Consider the following 19,758-nt stretch of genomic DNA (forward strand, 5'->3'; position numbering starts at 1 on the left):
ATCAGGTGCTGGGACTTTGAATGCTGATTTGATCTGGTGTCTGCATGCACTGAAAGAGATGGAAACCTGCCCAGTCTGTCGGGGCAACAGGGCACTGAGCTGTTGTCACAGAAACACATGCTGAATACATGAGCAGCTCTGTGCTCAGAGTCTCCTTAGAACACAGAAAGATTCAACTGTTCAGTTCCTGTCAGGACGGGTGGAACTATCACTCACTAATTGCTCATGTTTGTCTCTAATCCAGTAAATTCACACACTGGACACTTTCCAGATTTTTTTCAAGAGCTGCCGTGTTTCAGCTGGAGGGCATTCATGTAATCTGTGCTTCGAGTTCAGGCTGAACAAATGCTTGTAGAAAACCTCCATCAGCAGGCAGGCATGTGGGAGGAGGGATCAGCGGGCGGGAACGAGGCGGAACCCTAAACAGTGCCCCAATTCCCCCGTCTGCAGCTCCCACACACTCTGTCAGAAACAAAAAACAGAAAAGACAGAACAGTCCGTCTGAGGAACATCTTATCCACTGATACTTCTCCTGCCTCACAGAGTTCTCACAGGAAGGAAGGTGAACATGGCAGCTCTGAAAACTGTGTTCTATCTGGGAATCTGTCTGTCTGCCTTCATCATGACTACTGCAGGTAAGACCACATTAGACAGATAGATAGATAGATAGATAGATAGATAGATAGATAGATAGATAGATAGATAGATGTTTGTTCATTGTCGGTTGTTAAGATTTGAGTTTTTTTTACAGCTTTTTAACTGCATCTTTTCAGTTTGGAGTTTGGTTCCTACCTTCCTGTTATCACTAAAGAGACAGTTCACTCTAAAATCAAAACTACATGTTTTTTTTTTTTTTAGAGTTTTAGAGTTTTAGAGATATTGGCCATACAGATGTCTGCCTTTTCTTCAATATAGATGAAAGAAAAGACGGAAGGAACAAAAAAGCCATACTACTGTTTTTTTCTAACTACACCTACCAACCTTATCAGAATCAGCATCAGAATCAAAAATACTTTATTCATCCATGGGAGCAATAATTCAGTGCATTACAGTTGCTCCCATTCTAGAACAGAGCATATAGAAAATATAGGAATGGAAATAGAAATCAAAAGTATGTAAATATATGCATTATGCCACAATAAACAACAATATAGAAAAAAATAGAAATAAGAGGTGTAAAACAACAAAAACTACACAACAACAGGGTGGAAGTAACTAATCACAAATACTCAAATTACTGTAATTAAGTAGGTTTTTGGGTACTTGTACTTTTATGAGTATTTTCAAGCCTGTACTTTTACTCATACTTAAGTATGAATTACAAGATGTAATCTACTTTAAAACAATAGTTGAGTACCGAGTACAATTTGAATTAATATTCAGACCTTTCGTTTGCATTTTAGTAGCCAATCAGATGATCTGATCACGAACAGACCAATCAAAAAAACAAGGACATATAGATGAAAAACAAACAACACAACAACAAAACGCTGCAGCAGCACATGTTTGGAGTAAGGATGTTAAGGATTAACAATTAATTGATTAATTGCTGTTAAGAATTTAACCAATTAAAAATGTATCCATGGTTATTTAATCAATAGTCATGGCCAGTAAATTGGCCACAAGCAAACATCTTCTGTGACAAAGATGACACTCCAGAAAACTGGAGCAATCTTGTTCCTTTTCTAGCATTTGTATGCCATCATGTCATTGTATTTTTAGCACCACAAGCTGAGTGCAATCTAGTTGCAAAAGTGAACTTCCACATACCTCAGTGTTGACAGGAACTATTTCTTCAATAGTAAATACTCCATGCAGACAGTCCAGTCTCACAGATGTTCATGTGGACATGAATTGTCAGTCATTTTCCTGTCAGTCCTCATGACTTTCAAAGTGATAAGAACACACAGGGCTGTCACACAGGAGACAGGGGTGTGAAATAAATAGTCATTTTAACCCAAACCACAATTTTTTCCTAAATCTAACCAAGTAGTTTTGTAATGTAAACCTACTCAAACAGTAACCATCACCTGAGATGTTTTCTAGCAAGCTGCATTATATCCACCAGGGAGGTTCTGTTTTTGGTCTGTCCATAAGAAGGATTTTGAAAAAAAAAAAACTTGGTGAAGGGTGTAGCATGGCTCAGGAAGGAACCAGTTAAAATGTGGCGTAGATCTGAATCAATGAGCAGATACTTGTATTATTTTTCACTTTCATTAACACTGTGAGATAGATCATTTGGAGGTCTGAGGTCTGTGAGACCTTTACGATAAAAAAGCCATTTTTGGCCAGAAAAAGATAAAAAAAATAAAATAAATCTGTCTGGCGCTGCAGCTATTAAATTCTTTCTTTTCCCTCAAGATTCAAGAGGACAAGCCACAGCCAAAATGTAGAGGAATAGGCACCAAGCCAGGGACGCAGGCTGTGAGACACATTTTAGATGACAATATATTAAGACTTTTTTTTTAAATGTTATGTATGATATATATTTTTACAGTTGGAGAATGTAAGAATCACTTTACACTGTAAAAAGAATAGTTGAGACAACTTTAAATTTCAAGGCAACATACTGCAGAAGATTTTTGAGCTTTGAGCTGAACTGTAATCTTTAGTTAAGATGATTTACTTTACTTCTCTAGATAAACTTAAACCTTTTAGTTTTAGAAATAAAAAAAGGGGTCACAGTGAACTGTTAATCAAACATTACTCACTTTCACTTGAATGTATTTACTCTCTTCTTTTTTAATGCACGTTTTTGGATTTTCTTAAACTCAAAGATTTAAGTTTATCTAAAGAAGAAAAGTAAATTATCTCAACAAAAGATCAGTAGTTGGTAAAACTTGTTCAAAATGTAGGAATTTGAGCTGGCCTCCAAACACAAAAATCTATTGCAGTAGGTTGTCTTGAAATTTTGAGTTGAAGTTTTTCGTTTTTCGTTTTTTGAAAAAAAAAAACATACAGAAAATATATTGTTTTTTGCCAAAGTCACAGGGAGCCACTGGAGAGGAATTAAAGAGCAGCATACAGCTCTGGAGCCACGGGTTGTAGACCCACAGTGTAACTGGATGTTGCATATTTGTTATTGACCTCAGAATGGGACAATACATCACTTTGAAAGTCGTGCTGAGTGTCCATATATACAGATCTAACAGAATACATTTTTTTGACTGTTACAGAAACTGCTGTGAGACTGTGTTGGTAGATTATTCATTCATCTCCATTGTGTTGGGGATTGTGTGAAAGTCAGACTTCAGTCTCTGGTCCCGTGGCCACCACTGGCCACCTCTTGGACTAGTTTATGTTCAGTTTGGCTCATCAAATGTGTCTGATTATAAGGTTTGTGAGCTCATCCCTCTCTGGGAAGCAGAGGATGGACAGAGAGGAGTTAAACAATGGAAAATGAAAATCATCTTCATGTTTTTGATCATTACATTTTTGAGAATTGGGACAAATCATGTCTTACCAAACAAAACTTTGAAATTATTAAAATCAACAATCTAATTTTGGTTTTAAAAAAGTGTTTTCTTTAAGAATTGATATATATATATATATAAACTATATGTAATTTATGAATGTTTTGGTCTGCTTTGATTTCTTTTATTTCTAAACTTGCACTGTGTCAGAAAATACCCTTGTCCCAGAAAAGAATTCACAACTTCAAACATTTTAAAAATGTGTTGAAAGCCTTCAAAATCTAAAACTAACAATACCTACTGATAACATAGGCGTAAAAATGTGCTATTATAATAATCTTTGTTTAAAATTCTTTTTTGTGAAAATGTTTGCTCTTTAAAGTCGTGTCTCAGATTTCCATGAACTGAAAACAGGATTTCAATCCATTGTCTGTAACCGCTTATCCTGACAGTCTCCAGTTCATCTCAGGGCTGACACACAGAGACAAACAACCATTCAGGCTCACATTCACATCTAATATAAATATAATTTAGAGTCGCCAATTAACCTATTATACTGCATGTCTTTGGACTGTGGGAGGAAGCCAGAGTACCTGGAGAGAACTCTCGTGGATACAAGGAGAACATTTGCTAACCACTGCACCACCGTGAAAAAAAAAGAGAGAGAGTTTTTAAGGCCAAAGTGAAGAAGGGTTCCATGTGAACAACAGTTGAACATGAGTCAGTCGGTCCTAAGAGAAAAACATGATTTGATCAGGCATAAAAAAGTTTAGCTATACCCCAAGGACCCCTGTCTCACTTCCTGGTTCAAAAGAGGCAGGAATACTGCTAAAGCACTGTTAAACTTTCTATTTTTAGACAAATTCAATACATAATATTACATTTTTTAATAATAAAAAATTTTCAGCATAATTGAAGAGTAAAAATCAAAACCTCCTCAAAATACAGTTTTGTCCCAGTTCTTAAGGAATCATGGAAATAGAAATCATGTTTCGTTCATGGAAATATTCATGTAGTACATCTGGCTGATGTGTAATAGTTGTATCATTCTGTGGTATTTCAAAAATGTAGTAGTAGTCAGGAAATAGTCCATGCTGGTATTTACACAATCACAACGCAGCTTTTTTTTTTCAGGTTTTTTCTGCTCATGAACCAAACTAATCTTTCTGTTTGTTTTAGACATTACAAGAAATGAATGCAATGAGAGCCTAGTGCAGTGATACAAGAATGTTGTGTGTTTGTTGAACATACAGTCTGTTAAACAACATTTATAAGAGAGTTTCTGCTCACTGCTGACTCACATTCCTTCTGTGAGTCTGACTTTAATTATGGTGTGTTTACGAGAAAAGAGGATGGGCATTTGTGTAACACTGCTTTGCACACGCTCAGTGAAAAATCAAACCAGAAAGGTGAATGGACAGTAATGTTGCATTTTATTCACAGATTCAAACGTCACACCACCCAAAGCAGAGAACCTCCGCTGGGTGTCCCTGGACTTTAAAACCATCCTCACCTGGACTGTCACACCCTCTGAGCACACCTACACTGTCGAGTACGCTGAGTAAGTTCACACACACACACACACACACACACACACACAGTGGAATATCTTAGGGTTTTTCTCAGTCGCTTTGGTACATTTCTCGAATCATCCTCGACATTTGCAAAATAAGTGCATTCCTCAAAACAATTCGTACAAATAGCAAAACACCATGGATTACCTGCAAAAGCCAGTCTCTTGCTCAAAATCCTTAGTTCATCTCTCAAAAGTAAATATCTGTGTCAATGAACATGTCAGTGCATCAGAATGACAAGTCCTTGTGTCATTGTGTACAGATAAGACAGTCAAATTGCTTAGTCATGTTGTCAATATAACAGTGTACTCTGGAGGGATGTTCTGATGTAAACTATGACTAAAGTTTTGATGACAATTATTGTAAATTGTAAGTTAAACCTTAGTGTATGTGGGAGATTGATTGCAAGAGACTGGACAAGATTCACATTTACGCTTTTACTATTTGTACTATAATTTGTGGACAGGCCATGTCATTGTGATACAGAAAGGAAAAGCCAGAACTCCATAGTACAAAGAAAAAAACAAAAAAACAACAGTAGAAATGTGAACATGGACAGTCTCCTCAGGGAAAACTACATGCAATGCTGTAGGAATTACAGTGCAGTCTTCCTACACCAGAGAGTGTCTTCCTCTTCTTCTTCTCTCTGGCTGTTGACCCTGTCCAACTCCTTGTCCTTCCATTGTCAGACATTGTAACATTGTGTTGTGCTCCAGCTATATATATACTTGCCAGTTGATGGTTCATGAGATGCACCTTTGAGCTATTTCAGAAAACTGGTTGATCATTGGTTGATCTAATGCGTCACACGTTTCCCTTTGTTAGAGAAAGTCAAGATTCACCTGGGAGCCAATTACCAATTCAGGACAGATTTAGAAAAAAAGTCTAATGGAAATGTATAGAAAAATGCTTGACATATTATGACAACTTGTTCAACCATTTTGCATGTAAAGACTTATGCGATGAACTAATGCCTAAATGTTGTGGGGGGTGAGACTATTCAGCAGAGATCCATTATAATACATTTTGATCAACATGACATAAGCAATTGATAATGTAGGAAACAGCAGAGAACTGTACATAATCATTTGCATGGATGTACAAAAGCATTTGCAACTTGTTCAAAGAAATGAGAAACTGCTTTTTTTGATGTGCACAAGTGACACAATGATGTGAAGATTGAACAAGTAGTTTTGAGAATTTCAATTCTGATTTGAGAAATGTACCAAAGCGACAGAGAAAAACTGTAAATGAGTTGTGATGGGATGAGTATTTATACATTGTTGTACTTCTACTATTACTTACTGTAAGGAATCGATGATAATGCGTCAGAGTTTGTCTGCTGCTGCAGGTGGAGTGTGAAGTAGTGCTGAAGTGATATCACACTTTTGTGGGCAGCAGTAGCTCAGTCTGTGAGGACTTCAAGTGCATGTGTGTGTGTTTTGGTCCTGTGTATGTATGTACAAAAATTACAACAGAGTGAAAAGAATGTAATTTCCCCTCGAGGATTAATAACGTATGCCTTCTTCTTGTCTGTCAGGGCGGGCAGAGACTGGAGGACCAGTCCTAACTGCATCCGAGTGTCACATTCAGAATGTGATCTGTCCCACGAACTCGAACCCTTAGACAGGTACAAGCAACACTTCTATCACTTCAAGCTCTGTGTAATATCTCTGTAATATTTCAGCCTTAGATGTCTGGGAGTAAACCGGTTACCTTTCAGTGAGCTTTACTTTCTTCACATTCATTTGTACGAAAGAGTTCTTAGAGGGTGATTGTCTTTTCAGAAAAAAGTTGAAGTGTTGAAAATAAAATTGAAATGTCAAGAATGAAATTGAAATGTCAAAAGAAAAGTCAAAATGCTGAGAATAAAGTTGAAATCTTAATAAAGTTGCGAATCTCAAGAGAAAAGTCAAAATGATGAAAATAAAACTGGAATGTTTGGAATGTGTTGGAAATGTTGGGAATTAAGTTGAAATTTCAACTAACTTTTGAGAATATATCAAACTACAAATGCTAGTGCATATGACTGCCTCTACAAAATGCCTTGCATAGATGAAGTGTTAAGTTCAGAATCAGTTTTAGTATCAAGGAAAACCGTTCTTTTTTTCCACATAATCACAGTGTGGTAATCAGCACTAGGACTTTGAAGAGAGCTGAAGTGTTCAGAAGGAGAAACCACACCAAGCTTGAAAGAGCTGGCTGCACTCGTGCAAACTGAAATAGCTGCTGATGGACAAATGCAGGGATATCGATGGTTACACCTGTGTGCAATTCACAATAAGACTGTTGATCACATTGTTTGATCCTGAAGGTGTGGAGCTCAGGCGAGTGTGGCGTCTGAGACACAGGCATTGCCACAACAAGATATATTAATTCAGATGATAAACTGAAGCCAAAGGACCTCTTAGTACAAATTTATTCTCAAAATGCAAAATGCAAAAAAAAAAATAAATAAATAAAAAAATCAGCCTTTTTACATTTTTTTTTCTCAGCTGTCATTTTTAATACCACTCATGTTTTCAAATATTCTCACAATAATCCACTGTGTTGTATCCTGTTAACAATCTGTTTGTAATATTTCTTTTCCCAAATTGTATAAATATTTTTAATCTCTTATCCATTAATTTTATTCTTGTCTTTTAATCTCATTCTTGTCCTTTTCTCATCTAATTTTAGAAATTCCCTTTCCTCTCCTCACCAGTCTCAGTCCTCCTTTTATTTTTTACTTAATAGATCCCAATAACTGCCTTATTGCTTGAGGCTTTTTGTCCTCATTAAAACATTGCTGTGAGAAATCCAAACAGCAAGCATGTTTAATGTGTGTCACATATGCTGTCTTCCTGTTTAACAGGTCCTACACCGCTGACATCAAAACTGAGCCACTGGACCAGGACTATGACTATGACCAGGAGGAGCTCCCTCATACGTATTCCAAACCATTCAACCCCTATAGAGAGAGTAGGTAGTGCACACACACACACACACACACACACACACACACACACACACAGAAAGAGAGAGAAAGAGGGAGAGAGAGAGAGAGAGAGAGAGAGAGAGAATGGCAATATCTGTGAATCAACAGACTGACCACTTCATAAGTTATTCCTCATTAAAGGGATAGTTCAGGTGTTTTGAAGTGCAGTTGAATGAAATACTTACCCCTACAGTAGATGGCAGTCAACACATGCCGTATTTGGAGACGCAGCAGGAGTACACTGTAAAAAAAAAAAAAAAAAAAATATCAAGGTATTGTACTACAATAGGTTTTTAAGTATTGTGCCCAATTCAAACTTTCTACCTTTAGAAATAAAGTTTTGTTAACCTATAATCTTTAGTTGAGGTGATTTACATTTCTTCTTTAGATAAACTTGAATCTTTGAGTTTTAAAAGTAAAAAATGTATTTCAAAAAATGCTCACAGTGTGCCACAAACCTGATTTGTCTTTTTTTAAGTCTGCAAAATTAAATAGTTTTAATAGAAAATATTAACAAATTTTAACATTTACTTTCATTTCAATGGTTTTACTCAATATTCTTGAAAATAAAATGTTTTAAAGTTTTGAAAATTCAAAGCTTTAAGTTTATCTTAAGAAGAAAAGTAAATTATCTCAGCATAAGAACAGTAATTGGTTAAACTTTTTCTTTCATTCTTAATGGAAATGAATCGATTAATGGTTGATCATTTACATCCTTACTCCACATGTGAGCTGCCACAGTGCTTGTTTTGTTTTTCGTTTGTGTGTCCTGGTTTTCATTGGCCTGTTTGGTTTGTGATCAGATCACCTGATTGCCTTCAAAAATGCAGGTGAAAGGTTTGAATATTAATTCAAATTGTACTCAGTACTTTACTATGATTTTAAAAAGTACAGTAGATTACATTTTGTAATGTATACTTAAATATGGGCATAAGTGCAGACTTGAAAATCTACTCACAAAAGTTCCTGAAGTACTCAAAAAACTACTTAATTACACTAATTTGAGTATTTGTAATTAGTTACTTCAACCCTTGGAAATGAGAAAATTTAATTATTGCAGCTCCAGACATTTTTTTTTCTTCTTTTATGCACCAGAATGTCTCTTTTGATCATAAAGCTTGCACTGTCTGGATAAGAACCTCATACAACCACACTTTATCTCTGAACCAGCCGTCTCATTAAGGACTAATTACTGATCATTATCTTTTTGTGCCACCTCAAGTAAAGTGGCAGAAGTCACGGCGTGAAAAAGGCAACAAGTTCTGTACACACCAGTGTACAGAACTTGAGCAGAACAGAATGTGAAACATTCAAGCTCAGAACGCTGTGATCAACTGTAACACTGAAATTATATATATATATATATAAAAAAAAACATGATACCGCCTCACATCCTTCAGCTTTACTGGATAGGACACTTAGCACCAGTCTGAACCAGGCTGACAAGCAGTGACCTGTCCTCTTGTCAGGTAACATCAGTGCTGTGGAATTCACTGTGGAGACTGTGGACGGGACCAGAGCCATTCTGAACATCACGGATCCTCTGTCCGGCATCTACCAGCGCGGGAAGCAGCTCAGCATCAGAGACATTCTCAAAAAGGACCTCAATTATAAGATCAGCTACTACAAGTCTGGAAGTACAGGAAAGGTACTGCATCCAGCTGTCCACACAGCAAGCTCATATTTATGTAGGCCTAGCTTCCATTTTGATGTGAGTCCATAACTAGTCCCAAGGAGACACTTCTTCCTCCTGAATGCTTTTTATTCTACTGAGCAAACATTCATAAGATGTAATTTCCACCATTGTGTCAACCCATTCTTTCAGTTCCAGGGCCTTTGTTGCCTTCCAGTGTCTTAAAATAACTCAACAGATGGTTAGTAGACCTAAAGTAATAACAGAAAATGCACACAAGTAAACACAGCTTTTGACTCACCCTCATGCTGACTGATGGTCAGGATTAGTTTTTTTAGTCCACAAACCATTCACGTCCTGTATTGATTTCCTGTGAAACTCCAGCAGTGTTTTGTAGACTAACAAAATAAACCCGACCCCCAATCAGCATGAGGGTGAGTAGATAATGACTGAATTTTCATTTTTGGGTGAACTATCCCTTTAAAGGATTTCTGAACCAAACCATCTACTTAAAATGTCTAATACTCTAATCCAGAGTGGTCTGACCAAACTACAATCCCATATACAGTGCAGGAAAGTTCCTATTTCACTTCTACATTTCCAACACATATTACTGTTGAACTATTTCAGTCAGCAGCGTCGTAACAGTGTGTGATAATATCTATGCAGTACCTTACAGTGAGTGATAATATCTATGCAGTACCTTACAGTGAGTGATAATATCTATGCAGTACCTAACAGTGTGTGAGCTTCCCCCTCTATGTGAGACACTTTTAGACCATTTGTCACCTTCAGTTTCTTCCCCGTGGTCCTTTTTCCAAATCAATGTCACATCATCACACAAGAGGGAATTAGTTATTTTGTAAAATTGTGAAGCCTTGACGTTTTCCAGTGGTAATTTGAGATTTTTTATAATTGTGTTATATCGTGTTACTTGCAGGAATGTCCTTTTCCTACCAAATTAAATCACTCAACCAGTTTACTGTATGACAGAAATAAACCATCCTCAAATAAATCACCAAATGTCCTTAAATCATGGGAATACCACTGCTTCCACTACACAGTATTTTCTTATATACAGATTGTAGGTTTGTGTCACAGTGAAGAGTACATTATGCGTTAGTTTTAACATTTTATGGACTTTGGTCCACATATCTCTTCAGTGTAGAAGGACTGGGTTTGTAATGTTTGAGATACAGCCTGTGTTCAGTGTCCATCCAGGCTGCTTTTATTGTCACAATACTTTGTTATTTTTGCCATTTCAAAAGATAAGTGGGTCAGGAATACATAACCCTATTTTCTCCTTGTAGGCACATAACTCACTCAACTTGATCTATTTCCACTCCACAAACAATGTTTTATTGTGTCATCAGATTGTTTAAATATACTAGATGGTATTTTAATTGGGAGCATCACTGTAATAAAGTTTATTTTTCTATTGTTACCTGACAGAGAGACAACGTATCTGACTCCAGTACAGCAGTGGTGTCCGGTCTGGATGCAGGACACAGTTACTGCTTCATGGTTGCAGCTTTCATCCCCTCCAGACCCAAAAGCAGCCAGCATGGAGCCTGGAGCGAGCAGAAGTGTACAAAACGAGAACCTGACGTCATACAAGGTGCACACACCACACATACACCACTGCACTCTACTGCACAGTGAATGGATGCAGACAGATGTGGAGAGTGACATCAGCATCACATCAGGGCTTGTACTGGAAGATAACAAAGTGAAAGTGCAGTGATGAACTGTGATGAACACGTCTCTGCGCATCAGCTGTCGTGTGATGGCTGCAGAGACTCTGTAGGGCCGGTCGTGTCCTCCCTGGTGTTTCAGAAGGGACACCAGTATTTGTCCCTGCAGAGTGAAAATTCACAGTGTGAGGCAGAGTCAGGCATGTAGAAACAGCGAGCTCATGAGTCCTGCCTGTGGCTTGTATGGATAAGAGGTTCTTTTGTTTGGTGTGTTTAGAAAAATGACCACAAAGTACGTCAAGTGGAAAAGAATCCTCAGAGCCTCTAAGAACTTTCTCATCAACAAACATGCTGTTATTCACTGTTCACAGTCTCTGACTCACCCAAACACACTGTGTATTCAAGCCTGACAAACAAGCAATTCTGACTCATTACACATATGCTTAGTTCATATTTCTGTTTTAAAAAGTGAGAAATTAGGCTGAAGTTCCACTGTTGTGTTTTATGTGTGCTCTTAAATTTGTGCATAACAAAACCTCAGTGGAAACAAGTGTATATACTGATATTAATATTTATAACATACACTAAATCTTAAAATTGGACATGTGGGACACATTATCCATCAGCCGTGACTGTGTTTGAGCACAAAGTACCATCAAATTAAACACAGAGTCCTTTCTTCCTGACAGAGACTTGCATGTTGCATCCTGTCAGCTCCAGATGCAGGAAATAACAAGTACAAATACTTAGTTACTATACTTAAGGACAGTTTTCAGGTATCAGTACTTCACTAGAGTATTTTATTTTTCCTGACAAACTTTTACTTTTACTTCCTCCATTTAAACACAAATATCATACTTTCTTCTCCTTATATTTTCAAAACAGGCCTGTTACTTTTAATGCATCACTGGACACTGCCTTCCCAACATCAAGACTGATTTCAGCCTAAATAGTAACAGATAAAAAAAAACACAATTCATTAGTGTATATCAACAAAAATGACATTAAAGGCTTACAAGACAAAAATGATGTAAAAGACATAATGAGACAAAAACAATATAAAAGATGTGACAAGATGAAAATAACTTAAGATGATGTAACAATACATGATAAGACCAAAATGCCAAAGATGTAACAAGACAAAAAAGGACTTAAAACAAGTGGCAGGAGGATGTAAAACAAAGTAAAAAGGTAACAAGATAAAAATGATGTGAGGAAATGTAACAAGGGGAAACAACATGAAAACGATATAAAACACTTCACAAGATGAAAAAAGGTAAAAGATGTACAAGAGAAAAACAAAGACAAAGACAAAAACAATATAAAACAACAATAAGAAACCTAAAAGAAATACAACAGAGAGGGAGACTGGACTGTGCAGAAAAGGAGAGGTTCAGTTTGCTTTACACAGAAACAGTCAGTAGAAATGTCCTTCAGAGGACAACTTTTTTAATCTTATACTTTGAGTACATTACAATCAAAGGAAGCAACTGTTATGAGGCTCTCCTCAAAGACAACAGCTTCCCAGGGAGAGACTCACATGCACAAACATACACCCAGAAGAGGAGAAGGAGGAAGATGCATATTAGAAAAGAGAAAATACAACAAAGTCTGATGGAAACAAGTTCTTGAATACATGTGGTAATGCTTCTTCTTCTTCTTCTTCTTCTGTTGTTGTCATGCTGCTCACAAGCCTCCACTCCTCTGCTAAAGGCCAAGAAATAAAGTTCAACCCCTTGTTGCATGTCACCCCCTGCTCTCACAGTCACAGCTAATAAAAACACAACTCGTGGATCAGAGGGGACATATTCATATATTCATAATTATATTCATTTACTGCTGCTATAATTTTATTACATCCTTCTGAAAAGACATGTACTGTATAAAGGTACTTGATGGAAACTCACACTCATTCACATTTGAGCTGATTAAATCTCAGAAATCTGCTTTAAAACTGTGAAACAGTTGAACGGAAGCATTAGCTGGTATAAACTGAAGGTTTTCAGAACAGCTACAAACAAAATGTGAGAACTGAATCAGCCTTATTAGCAGAACTGAACATTTTAAGATAAAAACAAAATCATCTGAGCTTTGATAGACGTTCAGATGTATTATTATTATTATTATGTGCAATGTGCGGAGAAATGTAGAAATATGTAGTTGACATCCCAGACATTCCTGCCCACTGCAGCTGGTAGATTAGTGCAACAGACAACTGATTGCATGGGCTGATTAAATGTGGAATGCCTAAATAAAAACTTAAAGGGACAGTTCACCCAAAAATCAAAAGTATATATTTTTCCTTTGGCCTGTAGTGCTATTTATCCATCTAAACTGTTTCCATGTGAGTTGCAGAGTTTTGTAGATATCAGCTGTAGAGATCTCTGCTTTCTCTCCAATATAATGGGACTAAATGGCAATCATCCTGTGGTAGCCAATGCGCCATGAAATACATCTGAAAAACAGCAATGTCTCTCCAGAAATCATGACCCGTTTGCTCAAGATAACCCACAGACCTTGTTGTGAGCAGTTTCATACAGGAACTGCTTTCTTTCTGCGGTAGAATCTACCAGAACTACTTTCTACTAGAAAGAAAGTAATTCCTACATAAAACTGTTCACAACAAGGTCTGTGGATTATCTTGAGTATCTGGGTCCTGATTTTTGGAGTCATTAGTTTTAAATTTGTGCCATTTAGGCCCATTATATTGGAGAGAAGGCAAACATCTTTACAGCTGATGTCTCCCAAACTCTGCAACTCTCAACAAAACTATCTGGATCACTGGTAACAAAACTTTTTTCTGGCATGTCCCCCTTAAGAAGCCAAAAAAAGTTTGCACCACCCCAACCCACAATTATTATCAATCGTTAACATTGATTGGGGATGCAGCTGATAAAAAAGGATTCGAAAGTTGAATTTTAGTGAAATAGGTTAGAATGACAATCTTCCATACTGACAGAGCAACAGACTCAAACTGACTGTGCTTACAGTAATTCGTCTGTCTAACTGTGACTGTCTCTGTCCCTACAGAGTTGAGTATCGGAGCGTGGGTTGGTATAATCTTCATCCTGCTAACAGTCCTCATCATCATCGTCACGGTGACGGTCCTCTGCTGCAAATGCTGCCGACAGAGGAACAAAAGCCTGCAGACATCTCAGCAATCATCGGCTCCTATTTAATGTGTGTGTGTGTGTGTGTGTGTGTGTGTGTGTGTGTGTGTGTGTGTGTGTGTGTGTGTGTGTGTGTGTGTAGGTGTGTGTAGGTGTCTTTCAAACAGGGAGCTGGTCTCCCTTCAGTTTTATATCTCCTCTGTTTGTTTGACTTTATGCTCTTTCTTAACAGTGTTTCTTATTTCTTTTTTATTTCATATTTTCATTGACATTAAAGGTGCAGCGTGCTCTGACAACTCAAAAATAATTCTGCTTTTCAAGGGATACCATCTGCATTTTAAACACATATGTATTTCTGTCATTTATCTCCTGTGTGTGATTGGTCCATGTGAAACCGAGCTCATTCAGAATATACAGCTTTGTTTTAGAATGTCAAATGTGAAGCATAGCTGCAGCTCCAACTGGAAGAATTTTGAGAAGTGAAATGTGATTTGTCTTCCTGTTGAGTTCAGACTTCATGTTTTTAGTCTTCGTTCTTTCAACTCAACATTCTGTCAGGACAAATAACCACTACAGGTACAGTGAGTGATGCTCTTTAGTGACATCAAGTGACTGTTGGGTGAAACTACAACTACATGAGCCAACTCTTCTCTTCTACAAACCCACATTCGGCTTTTTGCCTTATGTAACTAACTCATTCAGATTCATTATTGTACTATCTTCTTTTTCACATGATGACCTTTTGTTGATCAAAAGGAAGGAAAGGCAATAAAACAGTACAAATAAAAATGTTCTCTAGATCCTGTTATTTTTTGTAATTCCCACATTCACACAGTGCTTTCAATCATGTTTTATTTGAACATTTTATTAGTTAGTAACATGATTATGGAGTTTGACATATTTGGGTCATTCTGTCAAATTGGTACAAACTACCGTCCCAGCATGTTTCAGTCTATGGGTGGACATCTGAAAATCAGGATATAACTTGATGATGATGTTTCGGTTGTGACATAATTGTTCTGGTTGTTAAAAAAAACACAATTTTAGCACAATTATGCAGTTTAGTATAAGTACTATTTTAATAAAGTCCATGTCATTTAAAATTCTGTAACATCACGGAAACCACCTAAAATACAAAACTATCAAAAAGTGTCACTACAGAGTTGTTGTGACATGGTTGTTTCAGTAGTGCCAATGGAATGTGTAATCTCTTATTTGGGGGAAATAAATCAAATTTTAGCCCAGTTTTGTCAGACAGAAGATGATCCAGAGAAAATATCAATACTTCTGATACTTCATTTTTTGATTCTGGCGCCAGTGGGATTCATAGCAAAACAGGGATCAGTTTCAGTCCTGCACTCAAACAACGTGTCATTCCTGCACTGCACACCCTGACCAGTTTGATCCCACACATAGTGAAAGGTGAATGAAAGAGGTTCACCACAAATGTGTTTGTTAAATTATATTTTAGCCAAATTGGATATTAAGCATTGATTGTTACATTTTTGAACTAGCTGCCCATCAGTAGCAGACGAGTTAAATATATATTCAGACATGAAAATAACACCCCCCCCCCCACCCCATTTTTTGACTATTTTCTACAAATGACAGCTATTTTTATTTGGACTTCAGGAGAAATATTGTCAGTAGTTAATGGAATAAATCAAAAATGTTCATTTCAGGCAGGTTTATTCTCCTGCACAGTGTTGTTCTCCATAGGAAACAGACCACATGCTGAAATTATGCAGTAGATGACTTTTATTTCTTAGTTTTTCCAACACAGAACCTCACATTTAGACAGCAACACATACAACGTCACACATAAATGTTTTATCATCACGAGAATCCATGGCTTCACCATGGCTGAACACAGAAGTTGTTTTGAAGATCATTTCACTCACCATGGCTTTTAAAGTGCATACATCTGGATCATAGAAAACACACACACTGCAGAAAATGAAAAGCTCCAGAAGCAACTTTATCTGCTCTGTCTCTCTGAGCAACAGTACTGCTCTGACAACAGCTTTCTTCATCATGTTATTATTATTAACAGCCTGTAAATAAATTATTACAAAAATAAATAATACATAAATAAATATATCAGCAACAACAAGTCATTTAACAGCCATCAGTGTAAATAATAAAATTGCTTGCTAACCTTGTCATTTTTACAGTGCATGGAATGGGATGTTATTGTGCTACATGTGCCTATGTACAGTGATCCGATTTCAACAATTATTCAAAGGAAGGAAACAGAAACAGCATTTATCAGTCAAAAGTTTGTTTTAGTTTCAGATAGTGGAAGGTCGACTTATATTATATATATATTCTGCTCGTGCTTTAAGAAGAAAGTCCAGGTAGAAAAATGGAAAATGTTGTGAACTTCTTGTTCTGAAGAACAAATCTGCTCATACAGGTGTTTTATGTTTTCTTTCTAGAGTGTTAAATTGTGAGTGAATACATCTGAAATAGATGAATGCACAGAATATGAAAATGGGAATAAAACATGTGGATATATATTTATAAGACAGCCTCAGAACCAAACTTCTTTCTGTTTCACTTGGTTAAAAATAGACGCAAAAACGTTCCAAAATGACAGAACTGTAACATCCAGAAGGGCACTACAATGTTTCACGGCTTTAGGCTCTAATAATGTTGATTATGTATTTATCAGTGCTGATTATGTAGACTAGCATTCTATAACTGTGATTGATGTCAGAGGAGTTTTGTAATCTTTGTCAGGCAGTACATCAGTCGGCCGTCGGCGGCCTGAGTGGCAGCGTTCTTCTGTGTGCTTCTAACAATCTGAAAACATGCACATCATGTTCCATAGCTTTACTGCCCTACTTTGTTGGGATTCACATCAGAGTTCTGGTTTTGCAAACAGGATATGTGACTTTGAACTTTGACTTGAACTTGGACACAAATCTGGACATGTTATGAAAAAAGCAAAACACGTGTTTCATGCTTTTGTAACATCTGGAGGTAAAATTATGATGTCTTATGGGTGGAATCGTAAATATTGTGAGGCAATATGCCGTATCTGTCACATGCTGCCATAGAAAACATAAATGTTACATATCGCTCATTCTTGAGAATTGGAACAAGACTTCATTTATGTTGGAAATTATATTTTAACAGCTATATTCTGACAGAGTTGATGTCTTACAGAGTTGACCAAATGTTACATTTTTTCATTTCCCATCATAGTAGCAGTGAGCTGCCATTTTATTTTTTAAAGTGTCTCAGAGTCTCTTAATGTTAATCAAAATACACATTTTTAAACCATAATTCTTATTTAGCTTTGATTTAGAAGGACTACAGAGAATGTTATGGTTGAGACACATGTGATAGAAATATTATTTAATAAATCTGTCTAAAAATAGAGAGTTTACCAGTACTTGAGTAGTATTCTGCTTTATTTTAAACCAGGACGTGAGACAGGGGTCCTTAGGGTATAGCTAACTATTTTTATGCCTGACTAAATCAGGGTTTTGTAAAAATCTGACAGAGTTGACAGAAATCTGGGAGACAACTTTAAAGGGACAAAGTTTTCATTAAAAAATCTATTTTAAACTAAAGATGATTATAATAGCACATTATGTTATCAGTAGGCATTGTTAATTTTAGATTTTGAAGGATTTCAATACATTTTTAGTTGGAAGTTGTGATTTCTTGTCTGGGACAAAGCTGTTTTCTGGGACAGAGCAAGTTTAGAAATAAAAAAAACTCTACCAAACCAAAACATTTCATAACTGATCAATATTTCACAAAAAAACAAAATCCATAATGAATAAATTTGCACCAAAAAAAATGGACTTAGAGTGTAGGTAAAAATATAAAATATTTAAAGTTTTTTGTAGGACATGATTTGTCTCAGTTGTCAAGAACGGATGATGTACTGTGATAAAGAATTTATCCACATTGGCAGCAATCTGTGTCAAGCCTGTATGTTAGGAATGAAAAATCCATTCAGCAACAAGTAATAGTTAACTGAACATGACTTTGTAAAGAAGACAGATATATAGTTATGTTGCCTTATAGACTTGTGCAGACTCATTTCTCGTTCCTGTCCAGTTTTAACGTCTAGGTGATATAATGTGTGCATGATTTAGCATTTTATCTCTACAAGTGTCACAGAATGTTTGTGTTTACAGAGTTCACAGTGTTGTCATGCAATCATGGCAAAGTAATGAGGTAGGCGAGAACTGAAACTTAACATTAACTGAAATGTTCCTGTTGAGTGTGTTCCAGTGTGAAGGTAGACTGTCGACTGAGATATACAGTATATTCACCATGTGCATTGGACACACTGCTATTCTATCATACATTCACATTCCTCATTTTATAGAAAGATATTTCTATGTATGTATATTTTATTGTATTTGTAAACTGCTTAACGAGTTGGTTACATGGTATACTGAATGTGCACGGCTTTGTTCACCACAGCAGTAGATAAAATGTATAAGTTACACAGTATTTGTGGACTGTTTCCCACAGCAGGCAGAAACAGTGCAGTAACAGTTCAACTGTAGCATCTGTTCAACTTAAATATCGACTTCAAACATGATGATGTGTCACTGTTGTATTTACAACTTGTTTCTGCTGCCCCCGAGTGGCAGAACACAGCTATTGCAAGTTTATCAAAAGAAAGATGGAAAATGTTGAAGAGTTTTACCTGACACTATTTAACCAGCAGGACTAATTTCTGTCCTCTCCAACCCAGAGCCATGCATACAGGCAGCCACAACTGAGCTGATTATGGTAGAGTGGTTAGGACTACATTTACCATAGAGTCCATTTCTATCTGTTCTCACTCCCCCTCTCTGATGTCTTTGGTTTATTGAGGGTAAACGTGTTGGAAGTGAATTTCTCACTGGAATATCAGACTGTCCTTTAAGTACCTGCCTGTAGTAAACTGTCCTGGGTCCAGTCCTGTACTCTTCTGCGCTGTAATCAAGTGGCAGGAACTACCTGCGTCCCAGTTCCATACTTCATACCAACTCTGAGCAGGATTACAGAGTGGAGAATGAAATAAAATATGCTCAAAGGTGTCAGCACGCTCACTGAATCTGCTTGACTTTTGAGCATGTTGTTGACTACTAACTATTGTCCCAAAATGCAATGCACAAAATAAAACATGAGCTGCTCAAACTGAGAAATTGTGGACACCACAGGTGTATTATAAACTGGATACCAGAAGGTGGCACCTTTCCAGTCCAATGAGAACTGCTCATTTGATGTACACACCCAAAATTTTTTTCTTGCCATCAGGTTTACCTCAAGGGTATGAATACGCACAGCAACGTTTCTCCTGCTGGCCCCGCCCACAAGTTCCTACTTGGCTTGACTTTACA

The 19,758-nt window shown here is 36.8% G+C and overlaps 1 protein-coding gene across 1 annotated transcript; it reads left to right on the top strand.

Moving 5' to 3' along the window:
* Positions 1-485: 485 nt before the first annotated feature.
* Positions 486-14,878, top strand: LOC146318448 (tissue factor-like). The gene is made up of 8 exons (XM_084732613.1): positions 486-635; positions 4,857-4,974; positions 6,528-6,617; positions 7,842-7,948; positions 9,434-9,612; positions 11,050-11,215; positions 14,322-14,497; positions 14,544-14,878. The coding sequence occupies exons 1-7, from the start codon at positions 569-571 to the stop codon at positions 14,468-14,470; spliced, it is 876 nt and encodes a 291-aa protein (XP_084588739.1). The 5' UTR covers positions 486-568; the 3' UTR covers positions 14,471-14,497; positions 14,544-14,878.
* Positions 14,879-19,758: the final 4,880 nt, after the last annotated feature.

This window comes from Lutjanus erythropterus, chromosome 12, assembly GCF_056507025.1.
Source record: "Lutjanus erythropterus isolate fLutEry1 chromosome 12, fLutEry1.hap2, whole genome shotgun sequence".
Taxonomy (NCBI): Eukaryota; Metazoa; Chordata; class Actinopteri; order Lutjaniformes; family Lutjanidae; genus Lutjanus; species Lutjanus erythropterus.

Coding starts and splice junctions, on each gene's coding strand:
- LOC146318448 (XM_084732613.1), top strand. CDS start 569: ATGGCAGCTCTGAAAACTGTGTTCTATCTGGGAATCTGTCTGTCTGCC. Junction 7,949..9,433: donor ATTCAACCCCTATAGAGAGA/GTAGGTAGTGCA, acceptor TCCTCTTGTCAG/GTAACATCAGTGCTGTGGAA. Junction 9,613..11,049: donor AGTCTGGAAGTACAGGAAAG/GTACTGCATCCA, acceptor GTTACCTGACAG/AGAGACAACGTATCTGACTC.